At 49.3% G+C, this 22,180-nt stretch overlaps 1 protein-coding gene across 1 annotated transcript in view; it reads left to right on the forward strand.

Moving 5' to 3' along the window:
- Nucleotides 1–502: 502 nt before the first annotated feature.
- The window catches only part of CALN1 (calneuron 1), a 459,316-nt gene continuing 437,638 nt past the window's right edge, over nt 503–22,180 (forward strand). The window contains exon 1 of the mRNA XM_004761698.2: nt 503–688. Within this exon, the coding sequence (XP_004761755.1) occupies nt 570–688 (119 nt within the window). The 5' untranslated portion in view covers nt 503–569. The remainder of the gene's footprint in view (nt 689–22,180) is intronic.

Below are 22,180 nucleotides of genomic sequence, written 5' to 3' on the forward strand. Positions count from 1 at the left end.
TGTTTTGTCCAAGGAAGATGAGGTGACGTTGCCCCGGGACTGGGAGCAACGTCACGGGCTTGGCAAGGATCCTCTCCCTGGGGCGGCTATTCCTAACGTCTGGCCCCATTAGTTTCTGTGGCTCTGCTGATGTCGACGGCAAGGCAACAGATCGTGCGGGCCAGGTGCTGGGCTTTCTTGCAAGGTGCAGCCGTGTTGGAGGTTCTGTGGCTCTCCACGTGGCTTCTATTACAGCAAAGCCCTTGGGAGTGTGAAGGGAAAAGTACCTGTCAATATTAAGGTTGGTTCCAAATGCACATTACCGGTCGGTTGTGTAAGGCCCTCGGGTGACCCTGAGGCCTTGTTCGTAACTAAACATCTGTCACGACTGTTATGACTCATCTCGTGCCACTGTCCTGTCTCAGCGCGGAAGGGAGTGTGCGGACCACCGAGGCGGCGGACTTGAGTAAATAACCCACCAGCAGGTGCCGGCAGTAAGTTTCTGTCAACTCCTTGCAGAGCGTGCGTCTCCGCCGGCGTTCCCTTGATGGGCTCACAAACCTCTCTGAGAACATCGCTCTGGACCTCCGATGCGGCTGCCCGAGCAACCTGGAGAGGGGAAGCCTGAGAATGAGGAAAAGGGGGGCAGAGGAGCCCCCGGAGGGGGAGAGGAGCCGCCGAGGAGCCAGGCCCCCGACTTCCCCACTTGGCAAGTCTTCTTTCCCCAAACCCCCTCGGAAAAGCGCTTTCTCGAGTGTTTGCTCAGGACTTGATTGTTTTCAGCCCGCAGGTAGGGGGTGGTGCAGGGGCTGGGAGCCTTTGCTGCTGCTGAGTGTCCCCCTGTGGGCAGGGAGAGGACGCCCCACCCCTCAGGGAGGGGTCCTGGGAGGAGGGGTGTCCCAGCCGGGTACCGGGTCCTGGGAGGAGGGGTGTCCCAGCTGGTGCAGAGATCGTACGGTTCGCCGTGAGCCTGACGGGTTCCCACTGACTGTATCTGAAACGTGTGCATGGGGCAGGGGACGGGTTTGAAAACGGACCTTCTCAGGACCGATTAGGTTGGAGGGTGCTTGTTAGGACAAATGGAAACAGATGTCCCTTATAGAGTGCGTACCCTGGGGCTGGGTGGGCGTGGAAGCCTGGCAAAGACAATCTCCGTGAATCCTCGTGATAATCCCAGAGGAGGATTGTTAACCCCAGACATTCAGCAACTGGCTCTGGATGGCACAAAGGTCCACCCAGGGTTCCTACCCAAATGTCTCTGAATCCAAAACGTACCTTTGTGACCACCGGCCTAGCTGCCTCTCCGCACTCACAGGTGAGGAGGTCAGTGCAGGGCCGAGGGGCTGTATGTGCTCCAAGCCACAGGTTTCCTGGGGTTCGATTCTGCTTTTTCTTTCCCTTGGAGACATTCCAGGATATAAACACTCAAGAGGAATTTCAGCTCTGGGTGGTTTTGTAGGGAGGGGGACTGTGATCTATGCGATGCTGGCGTCGTCGAGTTGGTCGGCGGTGAGTCATTCAATCAGATGTTCGCAAATGGTCCCCCAAAGGCTTTTTGGAATGGGCTCTCGGGCCCTCTCTGCCTCCAGCAGCCAGAAGTGGCCAAAAGTGGCCGTGGTGGGGGCCACGAGTTCATGGTTGGGCTTTCGGGGGATAAAAAGGAATATCTCAGGGGACTGCAGCTCCTGATTTTCAGCAGTTTGTCCCTGGGGCCGAGGCTCGACGGCAGGGCCCAGCACACGATGCGGTAAGACTCTGTCCAGAACCTTCTCTAACACCACTGTGGTTTGGGAAATCAAAGCTGGGAGCTGACAAGACCCTTGGCCAAGGGCGTGTTCTGCGGAAGGGCAGGCTCGGAGGGTCGGCTCGCGAGGGCCGGCGCGGTGTGGGAGGACGATCTGGGCTGGCCTCCCCGTCCCAGCTCACCCCTTCTAGGAGAGGAGCCCGAGAGGAGGCATGACCCAGTCCAAGGGTGAGTTTCCTGGCTGGCCTTTGCTCAGACTGGGATACGGGATAGACTCCTGGGTGCTTGCCCTGAGAAAGTGGGGGGCGGGCACTTTGGGGGAAGGATCAGGACTGGGGCAGAGACACACGTCTGCATGTCCTGTGTGGGCTGTGGCAAATAGTAAGTGTGGCTGGTGCTACAGAGGGAGAGGACCGTTGTCTGCCCTGACGGCTACGGAGCTGTCGCCCAGGACGTCACCAGGGCGTCCGACGGGGTCAGACTTCTGCTCAGCGTATTCGGACACGAAAAATATTTCCTCATTTGTTCCTGTGGCTTTGGGACTTAGAATTCTTTAGCCAGATGTGTGATGGGCATGAATTCGAGAGCGTAGGTACCCCTGTCTCCAGGGGCAGCAGTAGCCCAGGCAGAGCAAATCTGCTTCTCCCATACCTTCTCCCTGGGGGGCGGCATTCATTGTCTTTGGACCCCAGGCTGAGGGCCTCTACGGCTCCAGGATGGTTCCCATCATGCATTCACACCCACAAACCGGTTTCCGTAGTGTAGTGGTTATCACATTCGCCTGACACACCCACAAACCGCCACAACCATGCGTTTGCATACTCCTTCCTTGGGGGCACACCCACACATTTCTCAAAGATTTCCTTATGCAATGGGCAGAAGGAGAAGATTGAGGTGGGCCACAGGAGTGGCTTCCACCGTCACGGTCTCAGCACAAAGGCTGGGCACGGAGGGGAAGGGCACACAGCCTGCGGGGACATGTCCTCACGTCCGTCTCCGGCACAGTGACTTGTGGAGCACATAGTCCCCTTGTCCTTTGTTCCTAAGCTGCGAACCTCCTTCTGAGAGTACCGTATTGGGGCCTGCAGAGTGTCGGGCTGTCCCCAGACCCTGAAGCGTGCTGGGCGGTGGCTCATGTGCTCACACCCGATACAGGCAGAGTAGGCAGAATTATAAAGCAGGGAGGCATCTCTCCATGTGTCCCATGTACCTGCCCCAGGCCATTCTCACACCTCCTGGTACCATTTTGGCTGCAAGTAACAGAAATGAGGTAGAGTCTCCTAAATGAGAAGAGGAACGTGTTTGGAAGACTTCGGGCAGGGGTTGCCGGTGGAGGGGTTGCCTCCGAGACTCCAAGACCTCAAAGAGGGCTGGAATGAAGGCCTGGGTGATGCAGAAAACCCAAGAAAGCTGCTTCTATCTGCCCGTCTGCATGTCTCCAGTCTCTCTGTCCATAGGAAAATCATCCTTGCCAGATAGCTGCCAATTTTGGCAACCAGCTTCGACGGAGAGTCGGTGTGGTCTCAATTCCAAACTCCCTCACTGCTCTTTGCTGCCAACTCCCAATCAAGACAGCAGTCCGAGGGAGGAGAGTCAGAGGGTGAGCACTTGGGTGCTTCCGCTGTAAATACATGGATGCAAGAGCAGGGCAGTGACCAGAGAAGTAGGTACCTTGTCGACACAGCCCCGTGAGGTACTGGCTTTTGTATACCATTCTTGAAGCTGGTTGTCCATCCATGAAGCGGTTAATAGTAACGTGCTTGCTGTTAATGCTCTAAGCTAGAGCATTTAAAAGAAGGTGGTCCCCAGAGAAGAGAATTCACTAACAGAACCAAAAAATCACTAATGGAACCGAAGCGATGAGGTAGATGAAGCTGGCTAGCGGCACTAGGTGCCGTGTGGAAAGAAATCCTATGTGGAGGGCAGGGACTGGGGCAGTAGGGTACCCCTTTATACCTCCCAGTTTCCCCCCGATCTCATCCTTCAATTTATAAAAGAATTCTACAGACTCTCTAATCCCGTCTTTGCCAAGTTGTAGGTAGACTTTCTCTTGACATACCTTCTACTTCACTTCTACTTCATTTCTTTGAGCCTGTGAGGGCACAGGTCGTGAAGACCTGACTTCCTCTAGCCAAGGTGCTCACTGCTCAGCCTGGAAAACTGAGGGTGGGGGGGTCCTTCCTCTTTTGTCCAGACTTTGGACTGGGTCTAGAGCGGACTCATGGATACTCAGTAGGCCCAGAAGACCAGCTGGAAGGGAGTCCCCAGGAGTAGAGAGATGCCCAGGTGGTTTCAACAGATGACAGCTCAGTCAACAGCCCTACCGCCGTGGTGCTGCCCCAACCCAATCCGAAGGAGGCTTTTCTACTATGGGGAGAAAGGGATGTGCACTCTTGATAAACGAGCTAAAAATAGCCCATGTTCCAAACAAAGTGTTTTTAGTATTTTGAAATGAAAACGTGGAGACAGAGCAAGGATTCAGAATGCATGACTCATTGAATGGCGGACTCTGAAAGCAACGGAGATTCAAAGGGAATCTTTCTTTCGGTATTTCTCCCTCCCACCCTTGCTTCGAATAGCTTATCAAAAGAGTCTCCACATAAACAGGACCCATCAGTTCCTCCACGACATAAGGTCCCGCGCGGTGAGAGGCAGAAGGAACTCCATCTCCGTGGCCTGCTGACTCAGCCGGCCTCCCTAGCTGGGCTGGAACCGGCCAGAGCCGCGCCGCGGCCAGTCCTTTTCCTCCTCCTCCCCGCACGGTCCCTAAACGGTGTCTGCGGAATTCCACGGCACCTCTGGGGCCGCCGCTCCTCGCTGGATCTCAGCAGTGCTCAACTCATCGGCCATACCCAGGATGCCCCATCGCTAAGACGTGGCTCCAGGGACGTCTTAGGGGAGACTGCGTATTGGTTGGTGCCTCGCGGGAGGCAGCTGTGGGCAGCTCCGTCAACTCAATGGATCGTCTATGGGCTCATCATGGGGTTGGGAAGGCTTGGGCTGCATCAGTGGTGTTGTTTTCGGTCTCATGGAAACCTTTCTATGGTCTAAGTCTTATGGGGAACTCAGTACTTAAGGCAGAGAAGAGGATCTATTCTCAGTGGAGTAAGGTGTGTGTGTGTGTGTGCACGTGCACGTGTGCGAGCGTGCACCCTTGGGAGACTGGGGAGGTCCTCCAGGACCCCTGCGATGAGGAGGGCTGTGTTACCCCTGAAGAGGCTGTTGGGACACCTCCATATCACCAACCCTTAAGAACTGTGTAAAAATCACCCCCAACCCCTCCTAGTCGCCATGACATGCTTCACTGCTGAGATCACCACGGTTCTCGAGTGCCTTACTCGCTTGTTAGCGGCTGGTCGAGTCTCGTGTCTGTCCTGAGTCCCGGTGTCGTGGGAGGAAACTAAGACGGCCCTTGGGTCAGCAGTCAACATTTTCACCTCGCGGTGCCTCCACTTCAATGCCAGGGACTTTCCTCCCTCTCGGCCTTCGGTCCCGCGGCCTCGGCCGTCCTCTTGTCTCCTTCGGGAGCGCCTCCCTTCCGAGAGCTCACGCGGGTTCTCCTCTCTCGGACAATCTGCTTTATGGCTGTTTATGATTGCTGTTCCTACTTCAGGATGTGCGGCCCTGTGAGAGAAAATCCTCCACGGGTATGGGGCCGGCGTGGGCGACCTCGCCTACGCACAACCTTCAAGCCCAGTGGGCCCTTGCTTGGCTCAGGGCTTCTTCCAGGGGTCAGGGCCCCTCCCGATTCTCCACCACGACTGAGTCAACCCCACTCTTCCAAAAACAACGTCACTTCCTCCTTCCCCAAGAAAACGAAGCTCCCAGGAAGAAACCATCAACCCCCAGCTCCTGCGTTCCCGTTTTCCCCTCCGTGCCCGTCACCGTGGAGGAGGGGGTCCCTCTGCGGGCCCAAGGACCACCTACCACGCGTGCAGATGTCTACTTCCTTCTTCGCTCTCTCAGGAACCTGATCCCTTCCGTCTTACCTCCTCTGTTATTCGTCAGCCTCTTTCTTCTACTAATGATAAACACCTGCTGTCTTGTCACTTATCTTTTTAAAAAACTGATAGGTTGTAATTTTCTTCAAACTTCTTGAAAAATTGGCCGATGCCTGTCGTAATTCTCCACCTTTCCTTCACTTTTCTCCCCCCGCTCACGGTGGTCTGGCCTCTGTCCCTGTCAGTCCGCTGGTCCCCGTCTGGCTGGAGGAACGGACAGTGTTAGAGGAGAAGGAATAAGTCCGAGATAAGGGCCAATGCGAACTTCAGCTCATCAAAGTTACCGGGGGAGTTTACAAGCTCGATGTGTGTGGGCTCTGCCTACTAAATCAAGAGCGTTTCAAGCAGAACCCAGAAATCTGCCCGCCGTCCCCTTTTCTTTGGGACGTTCACTGACAGCCTGTCAGGTCCCCACGTGCTCCAGCTGGGAGGGTCCCCCCGGCCACGGCGTCACGTCCATAAGCGCGTTTTGCTCTCCCTTGTTACACCGGCCACTTCTCGTCTCCTCTCTTCCTTCCCGTCCTGGCCATCCAGTCGGGACAGCAGAGGGTCTTAGCTGCGAATCTTACCCTCACTCATTCTCAGGGAGACTGTCTGACCCCGACTCGGGATTTCTCTCCTCCCCCCGCCGATGTATTTATTCCAATGATTTTTCTAACGCGACGCCTAGCAAAGTGATGATCCTCTGGACGTCACGTAAGTCAATATTCCTCTGAAAGGGCTTCATGCTGAGGAAGGTTCAGAGGACGCTCGTGCATTATCTACCTCCTGGAGAACATCAACGCACAGGACACTCTTAGACATGCCCTACCGCAAGGATCGTGGTTTATCTTTGTTCCGCCGGCTTTTCCAAACAGTTTGAGCCTGGAACACTGAGCGTGAATAAATGTGTGTGTGCGAAAGCCTGGAAGTCACACACTGCGTGGTTGTTTTCTCTTCCTGGGGCACGCTTGGTTCTCAGATCGAGCGAATGGGAAGAAACTGGAAAACGGGGCCAGCGAACGTTCACACCGAAACCCATTCACATGCCGCAGGCTGGTGCGCCAGGCTCTGTGCCGGGTGCGGGGACAGAGTGAATCGTCTTTCTCCTAACAAGCTTGTGGGAAAAGATGGACTTGTACTCACCGTGGAGCTTGTGTGTTAGGATAAATTCACGCACGGGGCACGCCGAGGAGCATGTCACACGCGCACGTCCACACACGTGGAGGCTACGGGACCACCCCGGGGCGCATCATTCACTTGCAAAACAAGGTTGCGGCGTGGCGGCTCCCCCCGTGGCTGTACAAGACACACGGAGGAAATGAACACGCGTCCGTCCACACTCGCCGTTTGTAGTTATCAGCAGCCACGCTGCTCCCGGGTGTTTATTTCGCGTAACGATGTATTACCCACGTCCTTCCTACGGCTGGTGCTTTAGGCCGCTCTGTTTCGGCTCCCGCCGGCAGCGCCGCCGGGAGCGTCTTTGTACCGTCATGGAACCGGAGCGAGTCTAAATATACATTGTCTAGAAGGGAAATTTCTGGGTCAGAAAGTCTACGCACGTGTCCTCATGCCGGACTAGCCAAGTGGCCCTCTGGAATGATCGTCCGGGTTTGCCTGAGGGAAGGACCCCCAAGGACAGGGCCCTGGAGGGGCGGGGAGGGACAGGAGAAGGACTGGGAGGTGGTGACCAACGCCGCAGCGACCCTGAGGAAGCGAGACGGCGCAGGGCCGGGGCACCGTCTTCACGGAGGAGAAATTTCTACGTGCACAAAGCGTCCATCCCGGTCCGCACAGAAAATGCCACGCGTGGTCTTAGCTCACGCGTTTCAATCGTTTCCACCTGCCTGGAGATTTTCTCCAGGATCTTCCTTTCGCCAAGGATCCGTTCATTTTCTGTGAGTCTCTAATGAAACAATGACACGAACCTATGATTGACGCGGACGTTCATAAGGGGCGCCGGGGTAGCTCGGTCGGTTAAGCGTCTGACGGCAGCGTGGGCCGCAGCCTCGGGGGCTTAGGACCGAGCCCTGAGTTGGGCTCTTTACCTGGTGGAGACTCTGCCCTTCCTGCTGCTCTGCTCTCTTTCTCTCAAATAAATAAATAAAATCTTAAAAAAGAAAACACTAAAAAAATTTTAAAAATAAAAAGACCCACGTTGACATTAATAAACATCCTCTGAAGGCCCTCCAAGCTCAGTAATCCCGTCAGCCCCTAGAAATTTGCTTTCTTTGGAAGGGCTTTGGGCATTAGGCGTCTGCACGCTTGTCCTTCTGGCCCTTGCATCAGGACGCAGCGGCAGACGGGGCTTCCTGGCATCTGGGATAAACACAGCACCCGCTCATGCACCGTCCGTGACCCTTCTCAGCTGGAAATCTAAGACAATTTAGGGTAAACCGAAAGTGGATACGTGATGGTGCGGAATGCTAGTTTTTAAGACAAAAACATTCAAAGAGGTTTCTTGCTGGCAAAGGGCTATTTCGGACTATGACCCCGTAACGATCCATCATCAGAAGCCCTTTTAGGAAAGATTTAGAATCGTTGGGCTGGACCCGATGCATCCAGAACGCGCACGGTGTTTGTATCAAATTTTTATTTGAGCATTTGGCTCCTGCTGAGAAAGTGGGGCAGAGAAGGTGTCTTGCTGCTGGCGGAAGACGGCAGAGAAACCGCATTTTGCCTCAGGATCAAGTCAGCCTTGCCCGTCCCAGGTGCAAAGGGAACTGAGAGACACACCCAAGGCCGGTCCCGCTGGTTGTCTCTCCAGCCTGTGCCACTGGAGCCACGTCCGGCTCTCTACCTGCGGTCCACACGTGGCCACGGTTGGAGCCACTCCCTCCTGGACCTCTTATCCCTCCTTAGTCTGGCTTAGTTTTGTGATAAACCCTTCCAGACCTGCTGGGGCCATAAACCCAAAACATCTTATGCTCCTGGAGTCTGTGGGCCAGGGGTTCCGTGGGGACAGCGCCTCCCTGCTCCGGGACGTCCGGTGCTTCCGTTGGAAAGACGCAGACGGCTGAGGCTTGGAACCGCTGGGTTGATTTTCAGGCTTGGAGCCCGGGCTGAGGAGGCTGAAGGGCTGAGTCAGCTGGATTCCTCCGAGGGACTCGTGCTTCTCATCCAGGGCCTCCGGGTGTGAGGACAAGCATCTAGGGTCAGGCCTTTTAGGAGGACCCACTGGGACCTGATTGGCCTTTTATGACTTTGTCTTGTAAAAATCCCTTCTGCCGTGTTTTAGTGGCCAGAGCAGACTAAACCCTCCCAGATTCAGGCAGGGGGGGTCGAGACAGCGCCGATCAGGGGGAGGAAGTTCAAAGAATTTGGTAAAGCTTCTTCTTCATGGACGCTGGTCCTTCTGCTGCCGGATCCCAGGGACGCGCCTCTGCTCCTGGGGGATGTGGGAGAACCAGATGCTGGGGTGGGTCCAGGTAAGGGGCGTTCCCAGTGCTCTGAGAATCCTGAGCGGGGTTCTGAACACTGTGTTAGAACAGCCTTAGTCTCTTTAAGTTACGCAACCTGGTACGTCCCATATGGGCAGAGATGGCAACGCGGACAGGTTTCTGGAAAAGTGGCAGCGAGCGCGTTCCGGAGGGGAGAGTGGCCGGGGCTCCGACACGTCATTACGCGAGTGGGGCCCCCCACGGCTCTAGGGGACGCTTGGAGGGTACAGTTGATTGGCTGCTGTTCCCCCAGGCCTTCGAGGAACCGTACTTCAGGGAAGCAGGAACGAACTCCGCGGGGCTGCTCTTGGCCGAACGTCTGCCCCCCTCCCTGCCCGGGTCCTTTTCTCATTTTGTCCTCGGGGGAAACAAGAGCTTCGGGTCTGTTCCTGGGTCAAGCCACGCAGCACTGACTCTGGTCACCTGCTCCCACCCACGGGCCGAGCTCCGCGTCAGCCCCGTGCACCTTCTCTGGGGGTTCACGCCCCAGTGTGGGGGTCACCACCAGCCTGTGGGGCAAGGGTATGACGCCAGAGGGCGATTTCCTTCGTCGGACCCTCTCAAATCCCAGCAACGCCACCAACACACCGCGGACGGACGACGACCGTGGGTTTCACCGAAGGCTTAGGAGTAACCAGAGAGTTTCAGTTTAGGGGGGACAGTGCAGTCTACGAATACATCTTAGAGTTCCCCCCAAAACAAAAAAAATGTATTTTAAAGGGGTGTTTTCACGCTTGGATCCCTTTGGCCATCCGGCGTGAACTCGAATAATCGAGGCAACAGCAAAGGAAATCGATATGTTTAAGTACACGACCAGACGTTACACAGAACAAACGTGCGACACACTCCTATACGCGCTTCCTTGATGCATTGAATAGTCGACCTAGCAGCGGGAGCGGTAGCTGTCACAGTGTTGGAGTATCGCAGTCGTAAGTGTGAGCAACAGTGTGGAGGACTCACGACGGTGCCCTTGTAGGAAAACGATTTGGCAGAGTCGGTCCTTCCGCTGCGTCTCGCGGCTGGTGTTTATGGGAAAACCTGGACTCCATGCAGAGGTCGATGAACACAAAGATACATTCTTCCCCATCCAACGTCACGGACCCCTCTCCTCTGTCCCCGGGTGAGAGTCCCCCTGGGCCCGGTCTGCTGCGTTCCTTGGCCAGGTGGCCCGGCCTCAGGGCCAGCCCTGCCCTCTCATTTCCGGAGCTGGTGCTTCTCTCTTCAGCCCTCCCCAGGGCAAACCTCCCTCTCTCTTTAGAAAACCCAGCCTTGGGGTCCCCGGGTAACTCGGTCGGTCGGACGCCTGCCTCTGGATTTAGGTTCAAGTCATGATCTCAGGGTCGTCAGATCAGTTCCGCTCCGGGTGGGGAGCCTGCTGAAGACTCTCTCTCTCCCTCTCCACCAGCCCCTCCCCTGCCTCTCTCTGTCTCTCCCTCTCACAACAAGACAAAAAACTCCCCCCAAACCAACCCAACCTCTCCTCCAGGGCCATCTTGCCCCACTCCCCCGTCCCACACAGGGACGCTGCACAGAACTCAATACTGGCAACGGACGATAGGAATAAGACTTTGGCAATCTTCACACCCTGGCAGGGCGATGTCAAGGCTGAACCCGGGTGGAGAGACTTCTTACCCCGGGGCTGGGCGGCAGATGGGTGACATTTCCCTAGTGCCTAGGAAGGCACTAGGCTTCGAGGCCGCGCTGCGCAGACAGAAACTTTGCACAACCAAAGGCTATAGAGCGACGAGACCTTCGGCTCCTCCCAGTGTGAGGACGATATATACCTCTGACCCTCTTTCAGGCTCAGCGGCGAGTCTGCAGCGAGGAAGAGGGAGAAGTGAGGAAACTTCTCTCCCTTTTCTGGTCTTGGTTTGGAAGGAGAAGGACAAAAGGTAAGAGGAAGCGGCAGAGCTAAGAAGACTGTTCTGCTTCTCTCCCTCTCACCCCAGAGAACAGAGGCTCCTGCCTGTCTCTTCATGGGGGCCCTGGGAGCCCACACACAGGGCACCTGCCCTGGGATGCTGCCTTTGGTCTCATTAAACATGTGCAGAAGGCAACCAAGTCGTTGCCCTGAACCTCACTCCGTCCCCGAGAGGCAGAGACACTAAATGAAGAGCTGACCTGTTTGCCACAGTGGCACACCGAGATGTCTCCAGAACAGAGGATGTGTGTAGACCCCGGGGCCACCCCTGGTCTACACAGCATGGAACCGAAAGGGGGTCCCACAGGAAGGGCAGATCCCAGGATCCTGTAAGAGCTGCGTAAGGAGAAGGAGCCCCACGTTGTCAGTTCCAAGCTTCAGGCTCAGATGGGCGAGGAAGACGCCTTGGCGGTGCGGCGAGACACGTCACCTGGGGAGACACTATGAGGGGCTAAACATTTTTTAAAATAAACTCATTTTGGGGAGCACTCTTAGATTTGCAGAAAAATCGAGAAGATGGTACAGAGTTCCCATATATCTAACACTCAACTTTTTCACTGTCATTTCACCGTGAGGATGGCGTATTTAATGAATGGATATCGACACAGTATGGCGGACCAAGGTCCGGACTTCATTCAAATTTCCTTAGGATTTTATCTAACGGCCTTGTCTCTTCCGGGACCTCATCCAGTATGTGCTGGTGCGTCTACTTGTCCTGTCTCCGTAGGCTCCTGTTGGTTCTTCCCGTTTCTCAGACTCTCTGTATTTTTGATGACCCTCATAGTTTTGAGGGGTATTGATTAGGTATTTCGAATGTCCCTCCACTGGGATTTGTCTAATCCTCTTCCTACGGTTATACTGGGGTCATGGGTTTTGGGGAGGAAGACCGTGGAGGTGAAGCACCATTTTTATCACATCATATCAAAGGTTCCTACTATAAACTTGACTTAGCACTGTCCACGGTGACCTTGACCACCTCGCCGAGGGGCGTGTCAGGATTCTCCACTGTGAACTCATGAATTCTCCCTCTTTCCACGCTGTACTCTTCTGAATCCGTTTTCCTGAAGTACAGTCGGCGTTCGATGCTCATATCAGTTTAAGTGCATGACACAGTGGCTCGACAATTCCACACGTTTCACAGTGCTCCCCACAATTAGAGTCCCCGTCCGTCCCCATCCACTATCACAGCGTCATTAGCTATTTCTCCGTGCTGTACGTTCATCCCATGACTTATTTACTTCACAGCTGGAAGCTTGTACCTCTAGTCCTCTTCTCTTCTTTTGCCCACCCCCTACCCGTCTCCCCTCTGGCCCATCCCCTACCCGTCCCCCTGCTGTTTCTGGTTTTTGTTTTTTGTTCTTCTGCTTTGTTTTTCAGATTCCTTGTATACATGAGATTATGTGGTATTTCTCTTTCTTTCTCTGACCTATTTCACTTAGCATTATAATACCCTTTAGGTCCAATCATGTTGTCACAAATGGCAAGGTTGCATTCTTTTTTATGGCTGTATAATATTCCACTATTATACATAAGCTCTCTGTGGGGGGGGGGGGGTTCCCCGTCTTTATCCATCCATCTACTGATGGACACCTAAGTTGCTTCCAGGTCTTGATGCCTGTAAATAATGCTGCAGTAACTGTCGGAGTGCATGGATCTCTTTGAACTTGTATTTTCACTTTCTGTGCGTGAACACGCAGAATGGAAGCCCCGGATTGCGTACTGTGTGCTTGGGAAGAAGCCGCTATGCTGACTACACGTAGGAATCGAGGAGTCCTGCTCCCTTTTGGTCTGTGTGAGGACAGAGTATCTACAGAAACTACCTGGGATGCTGTACAGGAGGTTTTGCCTTTATTCAACCATGAGTTTACATACATACAGACTCGTGGACATTCATTTTGTATTTTGGGTAATAATTCAATACAGCTTTGTTGTGTTGCTCAAATGGCTGCCACCTTGGCGACTGGGAGCTCTTGGCTCCTGTGTTCTGAGCCCTTCCTCACCTCCTGGCACAGAGGATGCTCCAGGCTCGGCGTGCCCACCACAGCGCACTGGCCTGCCTTCTCCAGTAGAGAGTGATGCCAGAGACCAGCATCCGAGCCCTCCATGTGCTTTTCTGCCCCTGAGGCATTGTTGGCTCCGGGCCTTCCCCGTGGCAGGGCGAGGAATGAATGTGTGTGCATCAACCTACGTGCGGGCGTATGTGTCTGTATGTAACCATCCGTGTCCGTAGTAAGCCAGACGGGGGTCACTGCTGTCTTCCGCTCTGATCCCTTATCACGCAAGTCACTCTAGCCGCCCGCCCTTCCTTACCGACCTGTAAACCCCCGCTTCCACAGCGAGAAAGCCGGTTCCTACCCATCCGTTTGCTTGTTTAACTGCGACACAGTCCGAGTCGCATCAGACTCGTGTGGGAAACGTTACCAAAGACAACGCTTCTATGTGCAATTCCTCTGTCCTGAGTGGGCCAGACGCCCCTCATTTGCGGAGGTGCTTGTGCCAGCCCTGCCCCCCACCACCATCCCCACAGGGAGCTCACTTCGTGCATTTAAACACAGATTGATTGGTCACATTCTGCATTCCATCCTCAGGTTCTGCGGACCTCCTAAATGATTTTTTAAAAATCTGCGTACATTAAGGTTCACTTTCGGGCTGAAGTTCAGCATATCTTGACAGACGCATGCCGTCGCATATCCGCATTATGGCATCCTGCGGAATAGTTTTGCTGCCCCCGAACACCCTGAGCTCTGCCTACTTGACCTTCCTCCTTCAACCCTGGACACCTGGCAACACCGACCTTTCCGTGTCTGCGGACGTTCACCTTTCCCAGAATGTCCCTTCCTTGGAACCCCACCGCCCGCACCTTCCCCAGACTCCTTTCTCCCGCGGATGTCCGTTCAAGATCCGTCTCTCTCTCTTCTGGTGGCTCGATACCTCATTTCTTCTCACTGCGGAACAACCTTCCACGCAGTAAATGCACCGCAGTTTGCTTATCTCTACACCCCCTGGAGAACGTCTCGGTTGCCTTCAGTTTTCGGTCACTATGACCGACGCTGCTGTCAGTCCGTAGATTTCTGTATAGATCCCAAAATGCTTTCAGTTTACCTGTAGATCATAAATATGTCACACCATAAACCTGCTTGCAAAGTTTGGCATGGACGTGTCGTTTTGATTGTTTGGGTAACTACCAAGGAGCGTGACTGCTGGAGAGCATGACGAGACCATGCTGAGCTTTGTAGGAAACCCCCGGGCTGTCTTCCGAGGTGGCGGTACCAGTTTTGCAGTCCCACCGGCCGGGAAGCGACATCTTACGGTGGCACGGCTTCGCGAGCCGTGGATATTCTCATTTTTGGTTTTGGATTTCAGCCGTTCTGATACATGCGTAGTGGCCTTCACCGTTGTGGTTTGTATTTCCTGATGAGATAGGACGTGGAGTCTCTTTCCATATCCTTATTTGACACCTTCATGTTTTCTTTGGCGGGGTCTGTTCCAATCTTTTCTCCATCTCTTTTTTCTTCGAATTGCTTGTTTCTTTATTATTGAATTTCAAGATTTCTTTGTGTATTTTGGCTGAAAGTCCTTTGTCAGATATGGATTCTTTCAAATATTTTCTCCCAGTGTGGGTTTGTTGTTTCATTCTCGGGACGGGACCTTTTGCAGAGCATACTATTTTAACCCTAATGAAGTCCAACTTACTATCTTTTTCTCTCATGGATCATGCTTTAGGTGTTATATCTGGAAGCTCATTACCAAACACAAGGTCACCTAGATTCCTCCTATATTTTATTCTAGGTATTTTGTAGTTTTGTGTGGTACACTTAGGTCTATAACTCATTTTGAATTAATTTTATGAACTTGTATCTAATTTCATTGTTTTGTATGCAGATGTCCAACCAGCATCAACACATGCTTTCATTCTCCCTGTGGCCTTCTGGTCTCCCAGGAGTGGGCCTTGGGTAGAATATGGACCCATGCACACAGGTGCAAGCACTCACTCACCTCCCAAAGACAAGCAATAATTCCCAGAGATAGTTCAGCATAAGTCCTTGTAGAAGAAGGAAAACTATTTTATTAAAGGCAATATAACCTGCAGAATGTTCCCTGCTCATCAGGGAGAGAGCATCTTCCTCCTCCTTTTGCTAAGTCATACTCAGGGATGAGTTTGTGTACAAGAAACGGGTGTGGTTGTGACAATGATGCGGCAACAGAGCCAAGTGCTTACTTTCCCCGTGGATTGGAAATAAGCTGTGAAATCATCACATTGTTCCCCTTGACTGGGCAGGAGCCAATTTTCGGAGAGGGCCTTTCTCTTCTCCAGTGTCCAGACTCCCCCCCAGCCTTTCTCAGAGCAGCCCCTGGGAGGGGGGAATAAAGTCATGTGCTTGCAGGTCCCCAGGGACCTTTCCTGCCAGCTGTTGGGACACAAGTGAAGACAGTGTCACATCGGTGCTGCTCTCCAGGGCTCCCATTCTCACTCAAAATAGACTTGAGTTGCAGCAGTCGGAACAGTCACCAGAGAGCACCTGCCTGCCGGCCTGCGCGCACTCTGGGGGAATGCGAGCCTCCCAGAGTCTTCGAGGCGCTTCTCACACGGTGCTGCGCCCAGGCTCTCCTGACCCTTGACGGACAGTTGTCATTTTTCTTCCTTGCATCCATCATCCTTTACCAAGGTGCCTCCTCCTCTCCATGAACCTTTGCTGCCTGACACGAACGTTGCTGTTGCTGATCCTCGTGGAGGTGACCGGCGCTGGCACTCGGCTGGGCGATGCCCACGGAGGCCAGTCCGCTGCACGGCTGACCGGCAACACGTACAGTTTTGATTCATCTTTGCGTCTTTCCACGAGGCTTGGGGTCTGTTGCATCCTGCGCTGTGTTCGCCTTTCCCTTCTAGCGATTCCCGCCCCACCACCGTTCTTGAATTTCAAACAGTTTTCCAGCACATTTCACACGGGCGTCTCTTCTTACTGACTGGGTCAGGATGCCGCGGTCCATTTTGATCTTCACACTTACTCTTTAATCAATTTAGGGAAAAAAATCTTTATTTTCTTAACTCCCTCTTTTCTGTAGCTTAGGTTTATTCCGAGGGAGCATGTAATTCTTGGGTTGCGTCTCTATTTCTTTGCCCGACGTACCTAGTATATTTCCTTGTTAACATGCGTGACCTTCATCCTCTCCTTCCGCATGCTTTGTCCTTTTCTTCTGATTTTTCTCCCTGGCAAAGCCTAGATTTATTTTTCAGCGAAACACCCATCCTTCCTCACCTCTAATGAGCATTTTTATTCTGCTGCCAGACATTTCTTCCTTTCTCACTTGTATCTCTGCCTTTGCCTTGGTTTTTCCTCTCCCCATCCCAAGGTCACAAACCTCATGTCTTCCTTATCCTTTATCATGAGCCCAAGCACATGGCTTCTAAAATTTACTTGTTTCCTGAGATGTCATCTTCGGGAAGAGGCTCTTTTTTGGAGCCTCTTGGGCCGTGTATCCCTGCCCGCATGTTATGATGTTGTCTGATAGGCTCCGTGTTCGGCTTTTTCATTCTTCCTGAAGCTTGGCACTTACCAATTTGCAAAATTTAACTAGTCCCCATTTGGTCTGGGGCTCTGAGACCGGTGTGGGATGTTTTATTTTTCTGATTACTGGATTTCCAGACTCTTACAGGATTCACAAAATTAACAAAAATGTGCCCTGCTTTCAACTCTCCATCCATACTGCTTTTTCATATATTTCAATAACAAATATCTTACTTATAGCACTTTTGAATATGGAGAGATAGATGTCTTTATAGTTATGCATCTATATTTATCTATCACATATCTACCCACGTGAAGTTTGAGGAGCTGTCAGCCGGTGTGGCCCTTAATATTACCTTGATGCTAGGACATGGTAACCACCTCTCAGGTGCACAAAAACATTATATTATATATTATTATGTTATATCATTATATATTATTATATTATATTATTTACTCACCTCATTTATTCACTTTTTTAAAAAATCTCATTTATTCACCTGTTCTTTCTGCTTCAATTCTCTGCAAATCTTACAATGCAAGAAGCTAGGTATGCCTCCTGGTATCTGGTATAGAAGGAAAAGTAAATAAGATATTTGTTATTGAAATGTAGTTCATGAAAATCTTTGCAATATATGTAGATATAATTATACAGGAAAAAATCATAACGATACCCCTTTCTCTATGGAGAGCTAAAAACATTACTGACATAAATGAGAAATGTGATGGTAGTTAATTTAGATTTCTACGCACACCTTGGGTAACCGCTAAAAGATTGATTGGTCCTGTGATCACGATAACAAGAGTACCTTCCAATCGTGTGAAGAACACTTTTCACGGGTAGCGTCCTATTTCTGTTGGATAGTTTTATGCACATGCTCGTGCCAGTTGCATGGCGAAACTTGGTCTGTCATTTATACCATGTCCAGAGAAAAGTCCGATCGTTACCTAGAGTTGGCAGTCAGAATTCTGCACCAATATAATGAAGGGAGTAGTGCAATTGACAAAGGGAAGAATTTCACTGGGGTGACTGTTGTATTAAATGAGATCATTCATAGAGAGCATTTAGCCCAGTGTTTGACATGTACCATGTGGTTAGCTAGCAGCATGGTCATTAATTGAATGTACGTTATCTAAGTTTAAACTCTTCAATATAACCTTTGAAATCTACCTTATTATCAGAAAAATAAGAATACACCGTATTCACTAGGGTAGACTTTATCATAATCACTTCAAATCGTCGAGGCTTAATAAATAAAGTGTATATGTCGCTCCCATGAAGGCTAATAGAGTTGGAGACGCGCTTCCTCCATCTGGGAGCTGTGCCAGAGTCACATGGCAAGGGAGGAGAAAGAAGAGGACACACACCAGCTTTTAACTGATTTTATCTCCAAGTGGTTTGTATCACTTGAGCACACATTTCATTGGCTGGAACGAGTCATCTGGCACCAGTCCGGCTGTCAGGAAAAACGGGAAATAGATCATGAGTCCTAACAGAGTCTACCACACATGAGGACGTAGAAAATCCTAGTTTCTAGATGTGTTTTTGACAAGACCTCAATAACAACTGCATGTAAAGTACGTCTAGCTATTTCAGAGAGGTATTAATTCCAGTCAACTCTGTGGGATGGCAAAACTCACCAATTTGTACTAACTCGAAAGGGGGAAATGTTACAGTTCCGTTTTGTCCCATTCAGTACATACAAGAAAGTCCTTATTTTGAAAATAGGTATTTCTAAAACAACTATAAGTCCCCAAATTCCCACTAAACATTGACCAATGTTGGAAGAAAATCATTTTGAAGAGGAACCAAATTATTAGCTTCCTCGTCTTCTCTTCAGTCTGGAAGCGGCTTTCCCTGGAGCCAGAAGTAGACAGCAGGTCTGAATCAGAACCTGCCCAACATTCTCCGAAACGGCTTGTGCCGTTCCAATACAAGCAGTGAACACATTTGATTTAAAAATGGGGTTTCAGGAGACTTCTGCTTCAGGTCAAGAAACAGCAACACGAATCGGATTCACCCTCCCACCTGAACCACTAACAATAGAAACCGGAAAATTCACGAAACAGTGGTTTTCACAGCAGCGCAATAAAAAATGAATGGGAAAACCTGGGAAACAGGAAACCAAGTGAGTGCTACGATTGCAACAACATACCGCCTGAGGAGTTTCTAGGCCTCTGCTGACGGAGGATGGCAGAGCTTCAAAGTACGGGTGGTGAAAACTGATAAGACTTCAAGGAGAAACAGACATATCCAAAATTATAGTTGGAGATGCTACACAAACTTGACTTGAATAACACTACCATTCAACTTGAGGTAATTAGAATTTGTAGAATATTCCTTCCAGTAACAGCAGAATGCTCATTCTTTTTTATGTGAGTATAGAACATCTACCAAAATAGACCGCGTTACGAGCTATAAATAAATAACCCAAAAGAATCCAAGTCTTACGAGTTATGTTCATGAATCACAGTGAGATTAAATTAGAAAGCAGGCAGGCAGATAGTTGGGGGAAAAAACCCCAAATATTTGGGAAATAAACAATGTACTTCTACATACGTACCCTATACATCAAAGAACTTGAAAGAGAAGTTGGAAAGTATGTTGAACTGAATGAAAATATGAGTGTATCATATTGTGTAGAATATAGACAAAGTAGTACTTAAAGGAAAACTTTTACCACTAAACATCCACATTGGAAAAGAAGAAAGGTCTCAAACCAGTAATCTAAACTTCCACTTTAAGACATTAGAAAAAGAAGAGAAAATAAATCTAAAGCAAGGAAGGAAAGAATAAAGATCAAAAAGAAAAAAGAAAAATCAGGAAAAAAATTAATAAAATAGAAAAACAATAGATAATATCAATGAAACCAAAAAGCTGGTTCTTTGAAAAGGTGGATAAAATCAAGAAGCTGCTAGCTAGATTGATCAAGAAAAAAAAGGTGAGTCAAAAGTTACCAATATCAAGAAGGAGAGAGGTAGCATCGTTACAGATTCTGTAGTTTAAAGAATAAAAATAGAATATTGTGAATAATTTTATGGCAGTAAATTTGACAGTGTAGATGAGATGGACTTATTTCTTAAAAGAAATAGACACCACCAAGCCCACTCAAAAATAAATATATAGCCTGAATTGCGCTATTGCAGTAAAAAAAAAAGTATGTTTGCAGTAAAAAAAAAAAAACTTCCCCCCCTCCCCCCCATCAAGAAAACCCTCCAGAGCCAGATGGCTTTGCAGGTAAATTCTACTAAACAAATTTAGTAAAGAAATAATGCCATTTTTACATAAACTCCTAAAAAAAAGCTGCAAAGCAGATAATACTTCTCAACTCAACCAGCATTATCCTGATTGTTTAAACTCAACCAGCATTATCCTGATTGTTTAAAAGCGGACAAAAACATTATAAGAAAACTAAATATCTTTTATGAACATAGATGTAAAAATTCTTTATAAAATTTTGACAAATAAAATACAGCATTACATAAAAAATAATACAACATAGTCAAGTCGGGCAGCTTATGTAAAAAATACACAGTTTGACATTCTAAAATCAAATATTGTTCGCTATAAAACAGGCTGAAAGAAAAAAATGATATAATCATCTCAATAGATGCAGAGAAAGCATTTGACAAAACCCAACATCTATTCCTGATTTAAAAAGAAAAAAGACTTTCAGTAAACTAGAAACAGAAGGGAACAGCGTCAACCTGGTAAAGAACATCTATAAAAAAACGTGCAGCTACCATCATCATCATGGTAGAAGACTGAATGCTTTACCCCTAAGATTAGGAACAAGAAAACTATAGCCATTTTCTCGACTTCTATCTAACATTGTACTAAGGCTCTAGCCTGTGTAATTAGAAAAATAAATAAAAGGCATCCAGACTGAAAAGGAAAAAGAAAAACTCTATTTACAGGCGACATGGTTGTTGTATTACAAAGTTAGTGGCTTAAAATATCTAGTTATTGTCTCACAGTGTCTATAGGCCAAGAGTCTGGTTAGGTCTAGCTGGGTTCACTTTTTGGGGTCTCCAAAAGTTAAAATCAAAATATTCAGTGAACTACATTCTCAGATGTGAGTCTGGCTAGGGAAGGCTCTGCCTCTTAGCCCCTTTAAGCTGCTGGCCAAGTTCATTTCCTTGACGCTATAGAATTCCTGGCAGAGAGAGAGGGGAATTGGAGAGAGAGGGCAGTGGGAGGACAAAGAGAGAGAGAGAGAGAGAGACTTTACTACTTCAGACTCTGCCCTGTAGATCTTCTAAAGGGATCATTTAATTAGTTCAGGCCCATCCAGGATAATCTCCTTTTTGGTTAACGCAAAAGTCAGCTTATTTGATATTTTCATTACTTTGCAACTTTGAAATTTAAATTTATTGCTCTGCCTTTGCCATATTCTATTTGTTAGAAGCACGTCACAGTTCTGCCTTTGCTACGGGGAAGAGATTACACAAAAGCGTGGGGACTGGGAAGAGGAAAGGCAGGAGAGCCATCGGAGAATTTTGCCTACCATATTCACCTATGAAGAGAATCTAATGGCATTGTCAAAAGGAAATTCAGAGTTTTACTTGATGCGAATGTTTTGTTGGGCAAGAAACAAATTTTAAACAGGGAGACTTCAGAATCGAGAGGTAAGAAATCCAGCTCTCTGCAGTTGTAGCTCAGTTTATAAAACACGATGAGGAAGTACATGGTTTTGTAGGTTACTAAGAAATTTCTTTTCGGAGGAATAGCACTACATAAGCTTACTTCTTTGTAGATGATCAGCTAGGAAGCTACAAGGTCACCCTGACACGAAGAAAGCTTAAGTTTTAAGGTCAGAGTCCGCATTTGGGGAAAATCAGGACAGTGTAAAGAGGTATAGTGGTGAAAGTGGATATTCTTGTCTGGTTCCTGATTTTAGTGGGAAAGACTTGAGTCCTTCACCATCAAGTATGCTCCTCTTAGCTTTTTGGTAGATGCCCCATAGCAGGTTGAGGGAGTTCTCTTCCATTCCTATGTTGCTAAGAGTTTTTTTAGTATGGGTGGAGGTTGAGTTTTGTCAACTTTTTTTTCCCCTGTATGTATTTATGAGATCATTTGCGGTTTTTGTTTTTGTTTTGGTCTAGTACTATGGTAGATTACATTGATTGGTTTTTAATATAAGTAAACAGCAGTTGGTTATGTTTCATTGTCCTTTCTGTTTTGCGGATTTGATTTGCTGGTTTATTTAAAGGAATTTTGCATCTACATTCGTGACGGATATTGTCTGTGGTTTTCTTCCACTGTATTTTCTTTGTCTAGTTTTGTTATCAGGATAATGTTGGCCTCCAAAAAGGAATTGGACAGTCTTTCTCCTTCTCTTCTATTTTCTGGCAGAAATTGTGTGAAACTCTTGTATTTGCTTCTTTAAAGGTTTGGTAGAATGGGATAGTGGAACCAGCTGGGTTGTTCATCAGAAATTCAACTTCTCTCATAGTTATAGGACTATTCATGTTATGTGTATCTATATATTTACATCTGTATTCTAGTCATGGCGATACTCAGGTTATCCATATCTGTATCAGGTTTCATCTTGGGCGATTTTCAGAATTTGTTGGTCCCCACCCCCCAAAGATTTTATTTATTTATT

The sequence above is a fragment of the Mustela putorius genome, unplaced genomic scaffold (genome assembly GCF_011764305.1).
Source record: "Mustela putorius furo isolate JIRA1106 unplaced genomic scaffold, ASM1176430v1.1 tig00000139_pilon_pilon_pilon, whole genome shotgun sequence".
Classification (NCBI taxonomy): Eukaryota; Metazoa; Chordata; class Mammalia; order Carnivora; family Mustelidae; genus Mustela; species Mustela putorius.